Here is a 22,044-nt window from a genome sequence, read left to right on the forward strand (position 1 = left end):
GTTTCGTTTCCACCTTTGCCAGGGGCTTTGCATGAGTCTGAGCTTCCTTGCCCGTATAGTGGATACCTGGTGACGGACCTTCCTTTATAAAGCCCCTGTCAGGCAAAGGGGGCTCTGGATAATGTGACTTCACGTACAGCTTTCCTGTATGCACTGACAAAAATGATGCTGGTTGGGTTAGTGTTCCTACAGCAAGAGCTCATCCAGAGAGATGGATCTTTTAAAATAAAAGCGGGGGGGGGGGGGGGGGGGAGTAGTGGCTGTCAATCTCAGTAAGTAAATACTTCTTTGATGTGGTTCGTTTTTTTAAAAAAACAAAAACACAACCGGAATCCTAAAAGCAACAACGTATGTTTATTTTAAATGCATCCGCTAAATATTTACACTGCAAGCAAGCTAAATGAAAAAAAGGATAAATTGGAACTTTTGTCAGTGAACCAGATTGTGAAATGCCTTGAGGGAATAGAAGATTTATTTGGGGAGAGGGGGAGAGGTAGGAATTTTCCATGCTATTGTAAAACATGAGCTCAAATTATATGATCCCCACAGCCAGTGAATTGCAAAGCTTCAATCAGCTGCCTTTTTTTTTTTTTTTTCCTTCCTCTCTTTTCTATAAAGGGGGGGGGGGGGGGAAGACAGAAGTGTTTCACCAACTTCTGTTGACTGTTCCTTTTTTCTCCTGATTGAAATGTGTTGTTAAACAAGATCCCACATAATCTCAGCAGAGGGTTTCTCTCGCTCGCTCGCTCCCTCTCCTTCTGGGAAGCCGCGATCAGTGCCATCGGCGCTTGATTATTTGCAAACTCCCTTCGCTTTTTTTTTTTCCCTTTTTTTTTTTTTTTCCTCCTCTCCTGCTCGGTCTCCGTCTCCCTCTCTCTCCCTCCGTCTCTCTCTCTCTCCTTTTCTCTCACCCCCAGTGCAACTTTTGCAGGCGCCCCGGCACACGCAGCCATGCCGCGCTGAGAGCAGGGGCACCGCGCCAGCCCCCCTCCTTCCCTCCCTCCCTCCTTTCCTCCCTCCCTCTCTCCTTCCCTCCCTCCCTCCCTCCCTCCCTCCCTCCCTCCCTCCCTTCCCAGCGCCGCCGTCCCGAGCCGGGGGGGCCCCGCCGCCCGCCGCCCCTGTCCGGCCCCGCGCCTCGCCCCGGCCCCGGCCCGGCCCGGCCCGGCCCGGCTCGGCGCCGCCGCCCCCCGCCCGCTCGCCCGCCCGCCCCGGCCGCGTCGGAGGGCCGGCAGCGGGGCTGGATGTGCCCGGCTCCCCCCGCGCTGAGGCGGGCAGCGATGCAGAAGGCAGGCGGCAGCTTCGCCTCCGCCGAGAGACACCCGCTCAAGATGGCAGATGTGTGTTGAGTTTGGGGGGCTGCGATCTCGCGTCGTTCGTGGCGGCGTTGCCATGAATAACAGGCGTCCTTGCACCGATGGCCCCCATGTACGAAGGTAAGCCCCGGCACGGCACGGCCCGCCCTGTCGGCACCTCTCGCCCCGCCGCGGAGGGGGGGGGGGGGGAACTGAGGGTCCCCGGGCGCCCGTGGTTCGCCGTACCCCCGGCGTTGTTGCGGGGGGGCTGGCAGCGGCGGCGGGGCACCCCCGCCCTGCCCGGCGCCCGGCGGGGAGCGGGGCGAGGCGCGGGTCGCCGCCCGGTTTTGCTCCCCCACCCCCCCTCAGCCTTTCCCGGCCCCGCGGTCCCGGGCGCTCGGGCCCCGGCGGGGGGCGGTGGGTGAAGTCCGTACCGGTGCCGAGCAGAACAATGAGGTGGACGGAGCTTGCCCTGCGCCTCCGTGTGTGCCTGCCTGCCTGCCCCTCGCTGCAGTTTTCATTTCCAGGACCGGCCACCCCGCTCCTTTCGCCGATTTCCCGAGTTCCCCCCCGCCGGGGCTCTCCTCCGGGGCGCCGAGATACCGCGGGCAGCGGCGGCGGGAGACGGGGCTGCCGGCACCCGGCTGTCAGCTCCTCCGGCTTCTCCCTCAGCCCAGCCCGGGCTGCGGCGAGAAGCCCAAGTGCCCCAACTTAGTTTTTTCGGGTTGAAAAAAATAAAAATGGGAGTGTGTGTAGAGAGGTGCATATTTGAGGGTGGCTGTTTAAAATATATATATACATATATCAGGCTTAATTTAAATTCCCTTGCGATGTATTTATCCTCCCCCGTCACCCCTCCCGGCTCGGTGCTGGCCGGGGAGCGTTACATAAAACCAGAGGGACGTCCACCCGGCGGGACACATTATCCCGCCCGGGGACCGGTCGGTCCGCGGCGGCGGAGACCCGGGCGCCCGGCGTGGGGGGGATACGGGGACACGGTACTTTTCTCCCTATGGCGAGGCCGGTAAAACTTATCTGAGGAGAAAATCGAGCCTGGGCTGCAGCGCCCGAGAGGAGGGCGCTCGGCGGCCGGTGTAAAGTTACCGGCCCGCCGGGTTATTTCTGGGCAGTCCCGGGCTCACCGGCGGTGCGGAGTTTGGACCCCGCGAGACGCAGGCAGACAAAGAGGAGCGTTTTCGGCAGCGGAGGGAGGACGGCCGTCCCTCCCCGCCCTCGCCGCTGCCGGGCACCGGGCTGCCGGAGCCCGGGGGCGACGGCGCCGCCGGGGGCCGCGGAGAGGACGCGGCGGCGGTGGCGGGGCCCTGCGCGGCGGCGGGCCGGTGCCGGCGGAGGGGCCGCGGCGGGCCCGGGGTGCCGGTCGGAGGCGGCCCGCCGGCGGCGCCCTCTGCCGGCCGCGCCGCCGAGCGGCCTCGGTCCCCGGGCCCGGGCAGCTCCCCCCTGCGCCCGGGCCGCCCCCGGCGCCTCCAACGGCAGCGGGCGGCAGCGGGGGCCTGCCGCGGGCAGGGGGAGGCCGCCGCCGCTTGGCCGCCGCCCCCCGTCCCCGGCCGCGGCGGCGGCTCGCAGCCCCGGCGCGTACCTGCCTGGCCCCCGCCTGCGGCCCCCCGCCGGGCCCGGCCTGCCCCCCCCCCCCCCCCCCGGCGCGGCCCCGGGCCACCGGCGGGCCGGTGAGGCCTGCGCGGCATCGCACCGCCCGCCGCTGAGCCTGCCCAGCCCCTCCCGAGCGGGCGCCGCTGGCAGGGTGGATAATGCGGCGATTCCTCTGAAGTTCGCTCCTCGCCGGGCCGCATCCCCCGGGCGGGCGGCGGTGCGGAGCGGTGCGGTGCCCCGCGGCGGGCGGCGGCGCCCGGCGGCTCCGCAGCGGCCGGGGGCGGAGTGAGGCGCGGGGCCTGCGGTCAGCCCGGCCGCACTCCCCGGCGCGCCGCAGCGGTCGCCCGCTGAGCGCCGGCACGGCCGCCTCCCCGGAGCCGGGCAGGGCAGGGCAGGGGAGGGGAAGGGAAAGGAGGCCTCGGCCGCAGCCAAGGCGGGCAGGGCGCCGGCTTCCTCCCGGGGAGGAGGCGGCGGTGCCGCACCGAAGCGTGCGGTGGAAGTTTAGCGGTTCCTTAGAGCATCCTAACTTCAGCGGCGCCCGTGCTTCTGCCTGACTGGAAGAAGAGAGCGGACGGAAAAAATGCCCTGAAAAGCAACCCGTAACAACAAATTCCTTGCAACCGATACGGAAGGGTCCACGGCCAGGTTCTGCAGCACGCCTCAAGCCTTAAAGTAGGTGAATATCCTAAATCACCAGAGCCAGTGGATAGCATAAAGGCTGATAAGGATTGTTTTATCTGTTTTGTGTTGCAGTATGTTTGTGGGTTAAATTGCTGCTGGATGGCTTCAAGGGAGGCGGAGGAGGGGTTAATGAATGTTTTTCGCCTCCTAGTTGCCGTGAGAGGTCCTTAGAATTCCCTACAATATCGCAGTGCATAGATAAAAAACTTACTTATTGCAGGGGATGCGATTTCCTCCTTGGAAGGAGGCAAGGACTGCCATCCTTCCTTATGAGCCTCATGTTATGTGCATAACGTGTCTGGTCTGTAGCCTTCCTCTGGAGCATCAGGTACAGTCAGGCCACCGAGGAAAGTGCAGGAGCCGAGGGGCTGGTTCAGCGCTGCGGCGGGCAGTCGCTTCTCTGCTCCTGCCCTTGACGAGCGGTCTCGGGTGGCACACACGCACACCCACTGCCACCACCTCAAGGCAGGCGAGGGTAGGTGAAACAGTACCTCTACCATACGGATTTCAGAACATAAGCTCTTTGACAGAAAAGGCGCCCCGGGAGGAAATGTGACACCTCGGAGGCCTTATGAAATGGTTCCAGTAGAAATTTAAGTGAGTGATAACGTAGAGCACATGCACAAATTCGCCCGCGATTCTCGACGTGTAGGTGAGGGCGGTGTGTGTGTGTGCTGAGCAGCTGGCTTAAATACCGGTTCTGGGAAGCAGAACGGTGCCTCACCTGATATTAACAGGCGAGGCACGATAAATAAGTGACTATCTGGTGTGAAATCCTCCCCCACACACACTGTGCAAGGAGAATTTTCCCATTTGTTTTAAGAAGTTGAGAGTTTTTGCTGTTGTCTTCTCCTCTGTTGGGTTTTTCTCATTCATTTTTTTCTGGGTATTGCAGAGCTGAGCAGTAAAATGAAGGACATAAAAACCTACCAAGTTAAATAAAACAGAAGTAACACCACCACGCAATGTTTGACCTGGATTTTAGTTTTGGTTGTGAGCTGTACAGGGAAATGTGTTGGGCTTGAAAGTGGGCCTCATCAGGTGTAATCCTGCATGGCCTCTGCTCCAGAGTTGGGCCAAACTGATGGCCGCCATCCGGCTGAGCACCGGCGATGCGGCTTCCTCAGGGGTGGCTGTAGGGGGTGAATGGCTTGAGGCAGGCAAGACTCTGGTTCTTTGGATTCTCTCTAGGCAACGTTGCCCTTGCTGCGCAGTCATCATCAGTGCACTCTTCGTGTGACGTTGCCTCCTGTGCAGAGGACAGAGCCAGGCTCTATGGACCAGAGGAGATCCCGTTTTAGGAGGCCTTACTGCTAGACATCACCAGTGCCTGGGCTGTGGGTAGATTTCTGCCCTGGGTGGGTGTCTCCAGCAATTTCGTACCTGGCATCCTTCAGAGTTGGGCAAAAAGAGATGTTTATACACCTTAACCTTTATTTTCTAAACAGTGATTACCTCTGTTTTGGTTTTGTTCCTCTTTGCTATGCTTCTTACTTATTCCTGACAACTTTGTTGCAACTCACAGTGTATTTTTAGCAGCTGTGTCGGTAGTTTTCTATGTGGGTGGCTTATGGAATTAATCTCGGTAATATTTGTAAATTGCACCTCGCCACCGATGCCGCTGCTGGAGCTTGGCGCAGGCAGGGACCTGCCTGCACACCATCCTTGTCACACGAGGGCCTGGGAAGCCTGAAACTCTGACCCCGGATGCGTCGCGGATCAGATCCCATTTAATGTCAGGAACAGGCCAGCCCTGCTGGGTTTTGAAAGCATTCTCAGATCTCGGTAAAGCGCACACAACTTGCTCATTGGGGAGGCAGCACCAGTGAGGCGGAGTAAAGGTCTTTACCCCAAAGTTCGTACAGGGAGATGATAACTAGGAGGCGCTTCCTGTTTATGAATTAATAACCAGAACTTAAGCTAAGTCAATGCTGGGACCAAAAGTGTAAGTTTTTATTAGCTCAGGATATGGCTATAGCCAGGATAACAGGAAGCCCCTTCCAGTTATAATTATTGTTCTTATCATGCTGCAACTTCTAGCGATTAAATGGGTTTGAGATGTAATGGGTGAAAAAGGCTCTTTTATTTTCGGAAGCAGAAAGAGCGCTGGGGGGACCAGGGGCCAGGGCAAGCAGACAAAGAGGCAAACACAGTTACTTGCCACAGTCGTTGGCCCTTGGACTCTGTGCAGCGTGTTCCTCTGCATAGCTGTAGCAGGTGGGGAAAACCCTCTTGACTTCGGCTGGACACTTCAGCAGAAGTAATTTTCATTTTCCCGTGCCTCAGTTTCCCTGTTTACCCAGTGGTTGCTATTTGTCTCCCACTTTCATGTGGTGCTTTGAAACTACTGGATGTGGTGTCATCCAGACTGGGTAAGAGCTGGCTATGGACCTTGATTGGTGTAGGTCTTCTACTGATGGGGGACAGCCCAGAGGCCTCCTTGATGCCTGTGAGGGTTTTGAACGTAGGTCAACCTCTGGAAGTTAGACCATTTATTTGGAGGCAGATAATGCACTTGGAAGGCTAAATGAATAAGCCTCAGTTTTGGCCACGTCGCAGCAATGGCGTTAAAAGCATGTGGATATTCGATCAGGAGGAAAGTTCTGGGAAGCCAAATCATAGAAGGATCATAGACCTGGGTGTGGAGGTAAATCCCTGTCCTGATTGTGAGCCTTACCAAGTGGGTCCCAAGTGATGGTGTTAGAGCAGCCTGCCAGATGGCAAGGTCAAGGGCAAGTTCAGTCACCTTCTGCTTGGACTGGGCTGAGACACCAGTGTTACACAAATTAGACCACTTAGGTGCAGGTGTTGAGGCAACTGGGATAGTGTGCACCTTTGCACAAGACTTATGAGAAGGGGAGTTTGCAAAGGCTTTCGGTGGTGGGCTGATAGCTATTGTGATGTCCCCATCCCTGTATCTGTAGAGGTTGGGTAGGCTGAGACTGGATGTTTTTGAAAGTTCCACCCTTTTCATCCCTGATCCCAATTTAAGAAGATATTTTAAGGCATGTGCCTAAATTCAAGCTCACAGGCAGTGCTGCTGACTTAATTGGAATTGTTTATGTCTTTAAAGCTGGCCACATGCTGAAGTACCTTTCTGACTCATGGCCTCTATAGCTTAATCAGTCCATTTATAAAAATGAGGCTTTCTCACCCTTACTAGGAAATCTCTGCCCTCTGAATGTGAAACATTATTTATAGGGCTTTCTCTGGGTTTTGGACAGTTAACTGGTAGATAACAAGAAGTGAGAATTAAACGCTATTTAGAGAAAAGGTTGTTCCTTCAGCTATTGACATACCCTACCATGGACCTAGGTGTTTAACAGGAGGCCTTCTCTTTTGAAACTATTCCCCCTAGCAGTACAGAGTTCAGCTTTTGTTTTGAAAATAAACCCAGGTGATAATTTCACTCTAGATAGGGCATTTAGCAATTTGTCTGTTTGTAGTGGGGGGAGAGTAGAGGCATGTTACTGCTTCCACCTGTTTACAGCACAGAGGCACAGAGAGCACCCCTGAATCCTACTTCATTTGGCCACATCAGGAACTGAGATCCTTCTTCTGGAAAGCACAAGTGCATGTATTTTGGGACCACTCTTGAATTCAGGTGGCCTTCTGAGTTGGGTAATTTCTATGGTAGAAATCATTCTTGTAAGACTTCCCCATGCAGAGGGGCAGAGGAGCAGCCCCCGTCTCCATAGGCCGGCAAGGGCATTGCCACATCGCAGAATACATTGGAGAGTCTGGTGTCAGGGCTAAAAGAATTAAGAAGCCGTGCCATTAGAATTTATTTATTTAATGGAAGTAATAATAATCTGTAATGGTGTGTTTATACAGTGCTTTATATGCTCAAGGTGCTATATAAAGAGTGACTGTCTAATCAAGCCACTGACAGAATGATGCCAAAGAACGGAGTCTTTCATTTATTCGCAGGGGACATACAAAATAGCCAGTGAGAGGCAAGTATCCTTGAGATGTGAGCCCCTCGAGCTGCTCCTGGGCTCGATTCTGATTTTGGGGATCATAATGTAGATCAGCAACAGTGCCACTGAAACCTGGGAAGTTACATGGAGGGGAAGCACCGTCTCCATGCGGCAAGCCTTAGCCCATTTGTTTTGTGTTCTGGAGCAAGAGTTTTATGCTGGGTGAAGGATTGCATAGTTTCCTCCCTTGGTTTTCTTCAGCAGTTCCTGCTGAATGGGACATTGGCTTGGAGAAGCTGAAGCTCACTCTTTATTCACGCCTCGTTCTCTGTCCTGCTCGCTTGCCAGGACCTGTGCTGACATCTGTCTCGGGAACGATGAGGTGAGAGCAATCGCTTACAGCTCCTACCCTGAAAAGTAGGAAAGGTCACCCCGCAAGGCAGTGGTATTTGCCAGAGGTACTTGGGAAACTCTGAAGGGCAGCTGTCTTCCCTGTTCACTATAACCTTTAATCCTTAAAGGCATTGGCAAGACCTGGAACAATGGTGTTACACAGCACTACCCTGCAGGGGGTGTCCACTGGTTCTAAACGCTGACAGGTTTATCTTGGTCTGTGGGTTATGCTAAAATGCCAAAGAAACTTAACTCTCACCAAAATCATTTAAATCATAGGAAAGACTTCAAAAAGTTTTTCAAAGCAGGATGTACTATATCAAATGTGTGCTTGTCCAGCATGTTCCCCAGCATCTTTTCCAGCGTATTTCACATGTATGGAGGGTCCACAACCTGCCCAGCCTGTCCTTGCTGTCCTTTGCTTTGTCACTGAGAAGATTTTACCTCCTCTGTAACTTCTCTCTGCTTGGCTTGCTGTGATTCCTTCTCCTATCGACAGTGGGTGTGGAAAAAACTATTCCTTCCTCTTTGTCATGTCTCTCTCTGGCTTCATGTTCCTTAGGCTAGATTCTGTCTCAAACACATCCTTCAGCTTTGTTCTATGTCTTGTTTTTTGCAGCTCCCACCATCTTCCTCCTTCTCTGTGTTCCCTTCAGCTAGTCCAGCTCTCTCTTCAATGGCACTGCTAGAGCACAGTGCTGTACCTAGGGTCCTGTGCTGGCCAAGTAGAGCAGAAGTATTCCTTCATGCCTCTTACAGGCAGTGCTCCTCTTTGGTTTAACTTTTGCACCGTGACATCTGTTTGTAGCTTGTGATGTGCTGTGGCTCCCAGATTCTGTCCAAGAGGTCTGATGCCTCATGAGCCATTTTCTGTCCTGTATGTGTAGAGTTAGCCTTTCCTACCTAAGCTTGTGAGTTTTGTATTTGTCACGTTTTAATTTCATCCTGTACTATTCAATTTGTAAGGATTGTTTTGAATTGTAATCTAATTCCCCTGATTTTGCAGTCCCTTCCTGCTTGGTGTTACCTGCCAATTTAGAAAAAGCACAATCTCTGTTTCTTCACCAAGATCAGCTTTGGTTTCCACTCCACAGTCCCGAATAGAAAGCACAGAAGAGAAGAAATTGTTTCATAAAAAATCGGAACAGAACCTTGCCCCTAAAATATAAAAGAAACTGAAAAAACACGAAACACTTGGCATTGTTTTCACACCTGCTTTTCTTTTACTCTCCTCTGGTGCTTTTGAAGTATTCGTATGAACAGTTGTATTTGCTATAGCAGTGCCAGTGCCAAACAAAAGCAGGACCTTACTGCACTGGGCATGACATTGACATGAAGGGGTAGATGGTTCCCACCACAAAGGATTTGCATTTTATGTCGATGAAGACACAGGAGGGCGGATTATACAAACCGGCTGGGCTGTTTGGGGAGAGGAAATCACAATGTGTGAGTTTCCTTAAAAAAGAGGAAGTCAGTGAGGCCTTCTGCAAACAGCTGAAAGTAGCCTCACAATCACAGGCCCTGGTTCTCATGCGGGACTTCACCCACCCTGATATTTGCTGGAAAGGCAACACAGCCAGGCACTCACAGTCCAGGAGGTTCCTGCAGAGCATTGACGATGACTTTTTGACACAGGTGGTGGAGGAGCCAACAAGGAGAGGTGTTGGACCTTGTACAAACAAGCAAAGAAGGACTGTTTGGGGATGCGAAGGTTGGGGGCAGTGTGCAGTGGTGGAGTTCAGGATCCTGTGTGGAAGAAGCAGGGCAGTAAGAAGGATTATAACCCTGGGCTTCAGGAGAGCTAACTTTGGCCTCTTCAAAGACCTACTTGGACAAATCCCATGGGTTAGGGCTGTAGAAGGTAGGGGTGTCCAAGAGAGCTGGTCAATATTCAAGCAAGAAATCAATCAAAGGAGGCAGAAGACCTGCATGGATGAGCAAGGAGCTCCTGGGAAAACTCAAAGGGAAGAAGGAAGTTTAGAGCATGTGGAAAAAGGAGGGGTGGAAGGAATATAGGGATGTAGTCAGAGTATGCAGGGATGCAATGAGGAAGGCTAAGGCCCACTTGGAATTAAATCTGGGAAGGGATGTCAAGGACAGCAAGAAGGGCTTCTTCAAGTACATCAGCAGCAAAAGGAAGACTAGGGAAAATGTGGGCCCACTGCTGAATGAGGTGGGTGCCCTGGTGGCAGATGATACAGAGAAGGCAGAGTTACTGAATGCCTTCTTCGCTTTGGTCTTTACTGCTAAGGCTAGCCCTCAGGAATCCCAAACCCTGGTGGTAGGAGAGAAAGTCTGGAGAAAGGAAGACTTTCCCTTGGTCAAGGAGGATCGGGTTAGAGATCATTTAGGCAAACTCGACACCCACAAATCCATGGGTCCTCGTAGAATGGACCCATGAGTGCTGAGGGAGCTGGCAGATGTTATTGCCTTTGACCTTTGAAAGGTCATGGAGAACAGGCGAGGTGCCTGAGAACTGGAGGAAAGCCAGCGTCCCTCCAGCCTTCAGAAGGGCAAGGAGGAGGACCTGGGAAACTACAGGGCAGTCAGCATCACCTCCATCCCTGGAAAGGTGATGGAGCAGCTCATTCTGGGGGTCATCTCTAGGTATGTGAAGAAAAAGAAGGTTATCAGGAGATACTGTCTATATCCTAATGCTCATAGGTGGGACAGAGCATCTACCTGGGGATTCCCTGGCTGGACCTGAGACCAGAAACAAAACTGCTGCTACAGCATTCTTGTAAGATCTCTGATCCTGCTTTCCATGCTCAGGAAGTTCTGTTGGGGCAGAGAGTAGCTGAAACACCAGCACTTTTCATTGATCTGAGATCCTTGTGGTTTGCTCCCTCACTGCCATTGCCCTTCACATGATGAAGGCAGCTATGCAGGATGAATTTGATTTGCCATCCTCCCTCCTTCTCCCCAGCAGGCCTCACGTGCTGATTTTTCCCACAGCCTGCACATGATGTCTTAAGGGCACGCGTGGCTGTCCCACCCTCTGTCCCCGTGTCTGCACTACTGTCACCATCAGTCCGGGTGACTGCAGTGAGTACAACTGCGGAGACACAGTCATCAGCAACTGAGCTCATGGGTGAGAACTGCACGTGCATCATGCCGCACACGGATGTGCGCAGCCTGAAGGCTGGGTGCGTTTTGAGCATATGAGGCTCAACGTACTTTTCTCTCTAGTAGCAGGTCAGGTATGTCAGTATGTTTGGCAGCGAGTCTGTAAGATTATGGTTTTTCTCTTGGGTGAAGAGAGCAAGAAAAGTTCTTTTTTGCTCATAGTTTGGGGTCAGGGCGTTTATTTGCTACTGGATGTGATCCAGTGGATTCAGTGCGTCTCTGTTTATTTTTGCTTGAAGACATGACGTTTTTTTTCTAGTTACAGATCGTAAAGGCACACGGGATGGCAGGTAGCCAGCAAGCTCCCTAAGTATTAGCTGCATTGGTGGGGTGTTACGCTAACACTTCTGGAGGGAATGTTACAGCAGATGATGGAGTGGGTTGATGGAGACTTGGACTCTAGCAGCAAGGCTCAGAAAATATCCAGTCCCAGAAAACTTGCAGAACATTTCAGAGAAAGTTTGGTTTTTCAGGAAGCTCCTTTAGCTTTCCCAGAATATTTTTACTTGTAGGCAAAATTTGTAAGCGTTCTTTATTTTTAAAACACGGTTTATATTCTGCTCTTGTCTGCAGCAGCGCCAGCACCGTTGATGTATTTATCTTTTCCCTGTTAACACTTGCCATTCCTGGAACGTCTCCTGCTCAGCAGCTGTTTGTAGGTGGGTTTTTTTCTCTCCCATCATCATGTACCTTTCCTTCCTGTTCAAGGCATCCATAAACCGCTCGTAGTGACATCATAGCTGTTTCCATAGCAACAGATTATGATACTAGAACAGAGGATAATATCAAACAGGAGGAGGAAGAGATAAATTATGGTGTTTGTGTGTGTGTGTCTGAGGGCTTGATTATATTTCTACATCTCTTCCGAGGATGTTGTCTGCCTGGTTTCTCCTCTGTTTATCTTACGTGCCTTTTAAAGGTTAGGAAAAAGCGAAGATAAAAAAAGATCTGGAGGTCAGAACAATACAGAGGCATATTTTTGATGGTCTCTGTGTAAACCTAGTAGGCTGAGATTTATTTTTTTATCTCAGTGGTAGCTCTCTTGTGTCTCCTGAGAGTAATCTAGTCTGGAAAAAACTTGGAGGCGCAGCAGTCCCCTGGTGCAGCTTCACTTTTATTTTAATTATGAATTGTTTGTAGCTTCTAGCAGCTGGGATCTCAAGTCAAAGGTCTCTGTGCTGCACATTTTCCAAAAAGTAGACAAACGTGGCATGGCATTGCCTCAGAGAGCTTGCAACCTGTATTTGAGAAAGGATGCAACAGGTACTCAAATCAGCCAGAGCTGGCATGGGGAGAAGAGGGAGAAGTACCCAAAAGAAGGGTATCACCAGAAGTACGATCTCTAGACAATGCTCCAGCCTGCCCAGAGAGCAGTCGTGGCACAGTTGGTCTGAGCCTCACCCCAGTGTTAGCTTTTTACAGCCGGTAGCCTGGTTTGTGACTATCTACATGGTTCTTGCATGGCTTCAGGCTGTCACTCCGACAGGAGCTGACAGCAGCAGGATTGCAGAAGCACAAGTATCTGGGTTGCTCCATCCTTACATTGGTAGGAAGTCTATCTGTTTGCTTAAAGCATGAGGCTGGAGGTGAAGAATGTCCAGCTAAAATGCGTGGGGTTTTATTTTCTCCTAGGCAGCATTTGGTGTTGACAAATTCAAAGAGTTTGGCAAAGATTTTCAACAGGTCTCTGTTTTGCCTCTAAATAGTGGTAATTTCTGGCCATCATTGCTACTTTTCTATTTAGATGATTGACTTCAGAAGCTGGAGAAAAAATTCCAATAAAACTCTCTTAGATAGCCTCATACTCTGTGTGTATGTGCAGTCTTTAATCTTCCTCTTGTGGCAAATTTTCTAGGGAGTTAAGTGGCCATCGCTAGCTTTTAAAATACCCAGAGTAGGGTCATCTGTAACATGGCAAATCTCTCTTGAGCACCTTAACATTGACAGTTTTGATCCCGCACTTAGGCACTCTAGTGCCCCAGGGAGGAGTGCAGGGGAGGGATCTGGGCAGAGTGGCAATAGGTGACGTGTCAGCTAGCTTTAGCGATGTGATAGGGTAGGGGAGTACATAATGGGGCTCTTTCTGTTATGGGAATACATCGACGTGCCGCAGGACGAACCCCGGGTCAGCAGCAGAACAGATTAGGTGATGCCCAGCCTCCAGCTCCCAATACATCAGTGCGCAGGAGCTTTCTGGAGTCTGGGTGGGCTGCTGGTGGGCTCGGTGGCCATGTTGAGTGAAGAGTTTTTGGTCCAGCTTAGTGCTGCCAGGATGGAGGGAAGTTGGCAGGTAGGAGGAATCGCACAAGTCACTCAAACTGCAATGCTGTCGAGGGTTAAAGTTGCTCAGAAGACACATGAGCACAGAACACCTTGACAGGAATTAGTAGTTAGGTCAGCTTCACAGAAGCTTATTGGGAGCCAGTAGAGCCCACAGAGGACTAGTTGGGTGTGCTTCCCCTGCACGGTGCCAGCATGGCACGCTAGCCCCAGTTTCTGAGTAAGCTGATGGTGTTGTCCTGCAGGAACATGCTTCCACAGTCAGGTCTCCATGTGATGGGGGGAAGGGAAGCTGGAACAAGGTCCTTTGCAGAGGGAAGGGAGACCACAACCTTCTCTGAAGCCAGATTAAAACAAAAGGACAACTCTTGGCTACATCCAGTTTGTGGATAGCGTGGAGAAACCCAAGACCTCATAACTCCTCCAAGGCATGTGCCTACAAAGCAAATGGGGATCACATTTAGTCATGAGTACAATTATAAATTCCTTCATCTCTTCTAGCGCTATCACTGGCACCACCAGAAACCTGCCTTCCCATCAAACTCCCCCTCTGCATTCTCTCAACATCAGAATATGTATGTATTTAGCAAGTGGGGATAACATGTTTATGTTGCAAACCCCATTTTAAAATAGCTGCACCACCTGACAAGGACACGTGAAACCCACACGAGCATATCCCATTGATGGTGACAATACTTCTCGTGCAGTGTCATTTTCTCATTGCTTATCTGAGGCTGTAAGCACCTGGATAATGAAAGTGCAGCTTCCAAATGCCTGTGCTGCCTGAAAACACGTGCGAGTCAGAAGGAACGGTAGATGCTGTTAGTGAGCCGTGTGTGTGAGAATACATGTGGAAGAGTATATATGTGTATATATATGTATATGTGGGACTCCTTCCATGTTTCCAAGCATGCGTAGGAGTGTGCACATGTGTTTGCGTGTGGCTTCATCCCCTTTGTCTACAGAAGGCAATGTGGGCCTGATTCTCCTTAGAGCTATTACACCGTTCTCTCAGCAAATTGCATTTGTACCAGGCCTTTTTTCCACTGCGGGGAATGAAGAAGGGAGATTTATTATAAATATAAATTAGGCTTTCTGTGTGTTTGTGAGCTGTCGCAGCCTGTACAGGAGGACATATAAATAAGGTGAATGCAGGGTGTTTATATGGAGCAATGCTGTGACGGTGTATGTGTGTGCAGGAGCGCTGTCTGCAGTCACTGCATAAGGGGTTGTGTCACTGGTGTGAGTGTGGAAGGCTGTAAATCACGGTGTGTTCAGAAGGCAACACTGCCACTCTGCCTCTAAAAGGTAGAGAGAGATTTTTGAAGGAATGTGACTCTTTTCAGGCTAAATAAAAGAGTTACTAGAAATCCAAGCTTGAGGAAAATACAATCCGAGACATTTTGCCTGGGAGTGATCTGTAACCCACATCCACCAGCTTGTCTCCATCCTGGCCCAGAACAGCTGCATGGCTGGCATCTTTTACACGTGTCTCCCAGTGCCAGGTTTTGGTGGCCCTACTGGACCATTTCTTTGGTATCTCTGCAGCTCTGCTAATGTGTTCAGGTCTGTTCTCCCATATCCTCAGTTATTTCAGCCTTGACCTGGTGCTGTGGTGTAGCTGTCATCTGTATGCAACTGCAGTATCTCCTGGAGAATCTATCCATTTAGATGTGGTTACCATACCACTCACAACATATCTAATGTAGATGAGACCACCTCAGTAAAGTAGCTGTACCTTTTTCAGCATCCCTGCAGGTAGGTGCCTGAGCCTTGATTTTGTTCTTGCTCATCTGCAAACTCGAGCTGTGGAGTTCCCCTCTTTAAAACTAGGCTTGGCTTAAAAGTTATTTCGTGTTCCTCCAAAATCATTGCTGTTTCCCAGAGGAGCACTTGAGTCATTATTTCCTCTCAGCCAGGAAAGGTTGAAGGGGTTTCTGGAAGAGGACGCTTTACAAGGAGACATCTGCTTTCCCTTGCCATGCCCTGTCGCAAACAGACACCGAGACTCCTGCCAAAAAAGCTGCTGTCTGTAGAAAATAATGTGCAAGGGAAGAAGAAGGTGGGATGTGAGTGAACGGCAGGGTAGGGCAGGGTTTCAGGTGGGAATGCCCGATGCTTTTGACGCCAGGCGCAATAAAACAGATGCTTGTAGCAGCACTGGAGGTGAGCTAGGAAACGTACTTATGTCACGTGGCATCATTGGAGCAAGCTGCGGGTCATAGTTTTTCATTTGGATTTCATTGTGGTTGGTATTCCTGTCCATCTCACGCTCTGTCATTGTAGGGCTTGTGGAGGGGACGGGGCTTTTACTTTACTTGTGCATTTTGTGTCCTGTCTCCTGTCCCCACCAGCCTTTTCCCTTCTGCCACCCTCTCCCCAGCACAACCCGGTCGTGTTTGGTCATGCTTGGTTGAAGATGACCAGCCCACCTGAGGTGTTCATGGCCAAGGATGTAGCGTGCCTTGTATGAAGAACATACCAACTTCCTGTGGGAGCTGCATGCTGCCTGTCAGATGTCCCGAGCTATGGGCTGGCGAGTGCGGGGGCTCTGCGGTCACCCCTGGGGCTTGGGGTGAGCTTTGGGGGGCCAGCGGGCGCAGCCAGGAGGAGAAGCGTGGCACAGTCACATGGGTAAAACACTGTGGTTACTGTGAAACGCTTGCTGAAAAGGCAGATATTGGGAGTTATTTGGCTAAATGAGGCAAGGGAAATTGGAGCCTCTCCCAGTGATCTCAGCCCTCCTGCCTTGCCTGCTGGGGGCATGGGAAGGGCAGTGAGGGGCAGATGCTCCCCATCCCCTGCTCGAGGTGTCCAGGTGGATGGGCTGCCAGCGAACCAGCCTGTGGGGCCTCGTCCCCTTTTCGGTTGGAGGTGGCAACCCAGCAGCATGCGAGAACTGTGAAATCCAACCCTGTGTTGGGCCAGGCTGCACTTAAGCCCCATGTAAGCCCTAATTTGAAGGCCTAAAAGGAGCTGAAGTGCAGCACCGAGTGCTTCGGCTGAGCTTCACCCTTCCTGAGCCGTGACAGCCTTGTCCTGAGGGGAACCGAGGGACAGGACAGCCTCTGCCTTCCCAGCAGGGCCAGGTACCTCTAAGCTGAGATTCCTGGTCCCAACAGAAGAGTTGGATTTGGTTGGGTTTTAAACTGTAAATGTGATTAATGGTGGCTGGCAGTTCTGACCTCTGTGGTTTTCACTGGATGTCCAAAGAAGTTGTTGCAGTAATGGGCCCATTCTACTTCCAGCCCAGCTGATCTCCATACATCTAGTTATGTTCATCCCTGTAGTTCTGCCCTGATAACCGCTCTCCATCTCCCCAGCCTGGTCACTGCTTCTCTCTGCAGGCAGCAGGCACAGCTTGCGGCTGGTAGCAGGTAACGTCACCCCTGCACAGGCTCCCAATGGCCACGTAGCCATTGCAGTGGGCTTCTGTTGGGGTAGCCCCCACTCCACTTCCGTCACCTGCTTGTGTCCCCTCCTCCTCATGCTTGGTCTGTGCATGGGGAGCCCTTTCATGTGGTGCTCCTCGGGGGGATGCTGGGCTGCGTGTGCTGCGGGAGTGGGTGAGCTGCCCAGCACGCAGGTAGTCACAGCAAGCCGAGCCTCACCATTTCTTCCTTTTCTTTACGACCGTGATACTTGTTTATTTTAACAATTGTGGCATTTACTTAGGGTCATTTTTGCATTGGATGCTTTCATTTATTTCAGAGCCCTGTCACTGCATAAAATGCAGCCATAGTTTTGGGAAAGTTGGAGCATGCCATGCTATGCCTGGGCTTGGAAGGGGGATTCGGATAGGTCCTGAAGATGGCCCACAGTGTCGTACCTGCTGCATTGCAGGGAAGCACACACGTGCACCCATGTGCCCATACAGACCCAAGTCTGCGGATGTCCCTGGGAGCATCCTGTGGCATCCTGCCCACCTTCCTCCCCCGGTCAGATCTGTGGGGCTTCAGCCAGTACGCTGGAGAAAGGGTCACTGGTGTTTGTCAACCTTTTACAAGAAAACAGATGGTTTTTAAGCCAAGGCTAAGATTGTAGCACATGCTGGAGGCTGGAACGTAACTGTAAATCCTAGGTCTCATTTGCACAAATACATTGGGTTCCAATCCAGAGGGCGTTTTGTCTTCCCCTGCCTATACCTTTCTTTGAGAAATATGGAAATATGGAAATTTAGTTTGGATTCGTTTTTTTTCAAAACACCACAAAATGTGGTGGTGGTGGTGGGGCTTTTAAACTACATTTGGCACAGAGGGTATAAGGATGATTCTGCTCCATTGGGTAGGAATCCATGGGTGTTTGTCATTTACGCGCTGTCAGTGGGGAAACACTGAAGAGACTGGATCCACCAGGACAGCAATAATGGCATTTGCAGCCTCTTGTAGGTCTGCTGCTCAGATCAGACCTCTCAGCTTTCTTCTGGCCTAGCATATGAGACCCCACACACTGGGTCATGTTTCAGGCATGAACCTTACGTGTAGGGTCATCTGGTGGATAAATGTCCTGTCACATGAAGGGGAGGTGAGGTTGCTGTAGGAGAGGGAGGCAATGCTGGCCAGTTTGGCTCCTTCCAGGGCAGAAACCTGCAAGATGCCCCTGCCTCTCCAAAGAGGCTGTCCCTTTTACAGCAGGGTCCATGGACCAGAGAAAAGGGATTTGGTTTTGTACAGGAGGTACAGACCTACCTGAGAGCTCATGAGGAGGCAGCCGTGGCAATGGTTCCCAGGTTCGCTGGGGGTCAGCAGTGATGGCATATTTATACCACTGAAGGCCTTACCCATAGCAAAGTTTTTGTTCACATTTACTGGCTGCTTACCAGATCTCAAAATCATGACAAAGAGCAACAAACCAGCTACGGTAGCCTGCGGGGCAGGGATGGGGCTGGGCTACCACCCCCTGTGGCTCCGTCAAGGAGGCAGGAGGAACATGCTGGCAAGGTTGCATGGTGGGAGCTCTGCACCGACACAGAGCTGTCTGTGCTTGGTGCTCTGTGTCCAGAGCTGCCAATTCACTGTCTTTCACCTGCACTGGCTCTCTAGGAGGAAGAAACCAAAGAAGAGTTGGAGGTTTGTCCATGCAGAGACTGGCTGCTGGAGGAACTCCCTCCCAACCCCCCACCTCCAGCCCTCCTCTTACTGTCGCAGAGGAGAGGGAGAGGTTTGTGTCCTCTCCTGCCTTTCAGCCAGAAGGAATGCATGTGCTTGGGGGCTTCCTGCCATGCTCTCTTGGTTTCATGACACCACTTTTAGCACCTGAGGATAGGTGTGAAAAGGGAGGAGGTGGAGAAGGAGGAGGTGAAGGTGGTGGTGGTGTGAGTTAATACAAGACCCAGTGGGAAGCAGCGGCAGGCAGTATTATTTCAGTGTTTGAGCCAAAACTTTCTCTCTCTCTCTCTCTCATTAAATTACAACTAATGCAAGTAGCATTGTGAAGGAGGAATTTGGGAACTGTTGTTCATCATCCAATCGCTTGTAACGAATGTGCTGCTCAGTGCCATAGCCCATAGCCTAGCTGAGAAGTAATTCACTTGGTATTTGCAGGCATGACATGCATGCCATAAGAATTCTGCTGTTAGCATTATTCCAGCATTAGCAAGGGGATATGAAAATAAATGATGAGCTATTGTTTTTCATGATTAAGTCCAGGCTTTTTGCTCTTCTGTCTTTTTCCCTTCCTCCATCTGTGGAAGGAGAGGCCTCTCCGTTCCTTTTGGTTTTGGAGCAGGCAGGTTGTGCCCTCGCTCATCCCAGTTCCCCCATTCCTCTTAGAGACCAGCACCCTTCCGCTGCTCCTACTGCCTATCTCCTCCTGGATATCGAGACCAGCCATAGTGGTCCTTTAAATTGCTGTAGGATATCACCACAGAATGCTACGACATCAGAGGGCACCTTAACATTTTCTTATGGGTCTACAAAGCCGTTTGGACCTCACCATCCCTCAAGTGGACCAAGTCCTGCTCTTCATGGTTGCACTGGCAAGCTCAGAGTTTGGTGGTAGGTCAGCAGTTTGTTACTTTGAGGTCATCTGCAAGGCTTGAGGGACTCTTCTACTATTTAAAAAAAAAAAAAAAAAAGAGCGAAAGCTCTTGAGGAGCTGACAATGTGGATGTGCAGGAGCAGAGCTGAGCAGCCTCTGCCAGGGTCTGCTGGCGACGGCCAGCACTTAAAGTCCACAGGGCAAACGAGGGATCTGCGACCCGTGGTTGTGAGGGGTATCCCTGTCTGTTCCAGTGGGTTTTCCTGCAGAGCTTTATAAACGTGAAGGAGTTAAACAGGGGAGTGAGGTAGTTAAGTATTATTTATCCCTACTTTCTACTTGGGGCGACCAAGGAAGAAAGTGTAGCCGTTTCAGAGGTGACCTCTGTTTCGGGGATCATCGGTTCATGGGGTTGATTTAAGCAGGCATGCGAACACCCAGCTGCGCAAAATAAAAGACTTCTTTGGAAAACCGGGCTTAAATATCCCCATGAAATCTCCAGACTGAGTCAGTACTAGCACTATACAGGATTCCTGTGCTCTTAATCTTATTCTTAATCAACTAACCCAGGCAGCTTTTCATGTCATTGAGTTGCTGCTCACTCCAGTGGCCCAAGCCTGCGTTGGCTGTTCAGCAGAAGGCCTGGCTGAGCTGAAGGCAGATGGCAGGGTAGGAGCTTGTGCTGATCTTACTACTATTAACTCTACCACTCCTCTGCGCAGCAAGCTGCTCCCTTTGAACATCAGCAGAACCATTTTTAAAGCCCTGAGGCCCAGCCTTGTGCGACAGAATAGCTCATTTTGCAAGGGAGAAAGATACCTTCGCAAACTTTTGAGTGTAAGCTGTCAGGGGTAACCTCAGGACGCTGGAAGAAGCAGCTATAGGCTTTGAGGAAAGAGCAGCAGCCAGCTGCAAGTGTCGCGTTCCCACCTGAGAGGAGACGCATGAAAGCCATTACTTCCCCCCCCCCCCCCCGTGTTCTTTATTCATCCTCTCACAGGAGCAGTGTACGCACTGAAGTGTTCTGTGACGTTGCTTTGCACGTAATCACAGTTATGAAATCCAGAGCTGCTGGGTCGCTGTACTTGTCCTGCTACACCAGGCTGCCAGCAGACCTCTGCACACAGTGACCTGCAGTACGTTGTGGTTATCCCAGCGTAGTCCTGACCCATGGGTCTCCTAGAATGTCTCAGGCCAGGTAGCTCCCTCTCCCCCACCACTGGCACTCACTGACATGCATGGACACACATGTGCAATGCACAGCCTTTAGCACCAATAGCGTGTGCAGCTCTTGATAGTTCACTTCAGGGCAATTGCAAAGTCCCTTCCAGAAACACGTCCCTCTGCCCGAGCTCCTGCACACAGCCCTCTCAGAGCCCTTGTGGTGATTGCCAAGGTCCTCTCCCGTTGGGAAGCAATACCCGTGCTCAATTCTTCTCAGAGTTTGCAATATGCATAAATGGGGGGTGGGGGGTGTGTGACACTGGGCTTGAAGCCATCAGCTCATATTTACTTGTAATCTAAGAAAACTATTTCGGTTCAGACCTCAAAGGGCAAGCTGCTGTGTGATTTAAAATTGTGCTACCAGCAGAAGTGTATGACCTCATGGTATGAAAAAGCAGGAGATTAGCGAAGAAGTAAGCTTCTAAGGTACACAAATGTCCACAGGGGAAAAAAAAAAATCTTAATAGAAGAGTCAGTTGTCTGTGTAAGAGAAGGCTGGGGAAATGACTAATTTGCTAGTTCTATGTGCAATTTGATTCAGTTGTTCCTTTGATTCAGGCCCCGTCCTTTGCTTTGTGTACCCCCTACCTCGCCTGGGCTTCTTCTGCCTTTTGAGTGGGCAAGGGAGAGTGGAAGGGCTCAGTGAGGAAGGAGTTAAGGGAATGCTCAGTGGGGATTATAAAACAGTCAGGCACTTGGAAACAGTTAAGAAGAGAGAAACAGATCTGCCAGGAGGGAGTGTGGCACTGGAGCCGGTGGTTTATTTTCATGCCTCCCTACACAGCGATGCAGAAGGCTCTTTCTCCTACAATGGGGACGGAGGTAAGAGCAGGGGGAGCAGGGTCAGTGCCGGGGTGGGGGTGGCAAGGTCAAATGGGGAGCAGACTTCTCCGGCACCAAGTTGGCAAGCCTTCCCACTGATCCTTGCTGACGTGCTCCGCTCTGGATGTGGGTCATTCCCATTAAGAGTGGCAGGAGTTAGCACCTACTGTAGCCTGAGGGCATGGCCTTGCCCTGGGGGCAAGGTGTCCTCTTTGCTTGTTGGACATAAGGGAGAGTGGCCTGTGTGCTCTTGGCATCGCCTTGGAAATGTGAACGCAACAAACTCGCTGCTCGAGCCGACGCCAGGAGAAAAGTGTGGGCAGGTTTGTGGGTATGCCTTCGTGAGTATGAGTTGCATGCGAGGTCCCCTGTGAGTGTGGCTGTGGGTGGACATCTTGTGCAAGCCCACCTGGCCAGGAGGAGCCTTCTGTCATGCTCTGATGAGGTGGCCTTGAGTCACGAGGAGCTGTGTTTTTACTCACCCTGCATTCGTGCCTCAGAAGCCCAGCTGAGACCTTCTGTGTGCCGTGTCAGGTACCAGGCGCCTCGACAAGGGCAGAGACTCTTGGTCCTGGGAAGGAAAAGCTAACACAGGCACCTGGAGGCAATGTGACCCAACAGACCAGGTTACTGGCAGGGCTGCAAAGAGAAGCTAGGTCAGTCGAGTCTTCCTCCATGGTGTTCCCCACATGCCCGTGCTTGGGGCAGTAGCTAACCGC

General features: G+C 51.6%; 1 protein-coding gene across 11 annotated transcripts in view; it reads left to right on the top strand.

Annotated features, from left to right (window-relative positions):
- The first annotated feature begins 1,156 nt into the window (after positions 1-1,156).
- HIPK2 (homeodomain interacting protein kinase 2) overlaps positions 1,157-22,044 on the top strand; it is a 131,091-nt gene continuing 110,203 nt past the window's right edge. For 8 of the 11 annotated variants that reach the window (XM_075754938.1, XM_075754993.1, XM_075754974.1 and 5 more), the window contains exon 1: positions 1,169-1,433. In XM_075754938.1, the coding sequence (XP_075611053.1) occupies positions 1,415-1,433 (19 nt within the window). In that variant the 5' untranslated portion in view covers positions 1,169-1,414. Of the gene's footprint in view, positions 1,434-3,436; positions 3,577-22,044 lie in introns of those variants that run through there. The other 3 variants (XM_075755029.1, XM_075754956.1, XM_075754964.1) reach the window with 3 other exon arrangements.

The sequence above is a fragment of the Balearica regulorum genome, chromosome 1, assembly GCF_011004875.1.
Source record: "Balearica regulorum gibbericeps isolate bBalReg1 chromosome 1, bBalReg1.pri, whole genome shotgun sequence".
In the NCBI taxonomy this organism is placed as follows: domain Eukaryota; kingdom Metazoa; phylum Chordata; class Aves; order Gruiformes; family Gruidae; genus Balearica; species Balearica regulorum.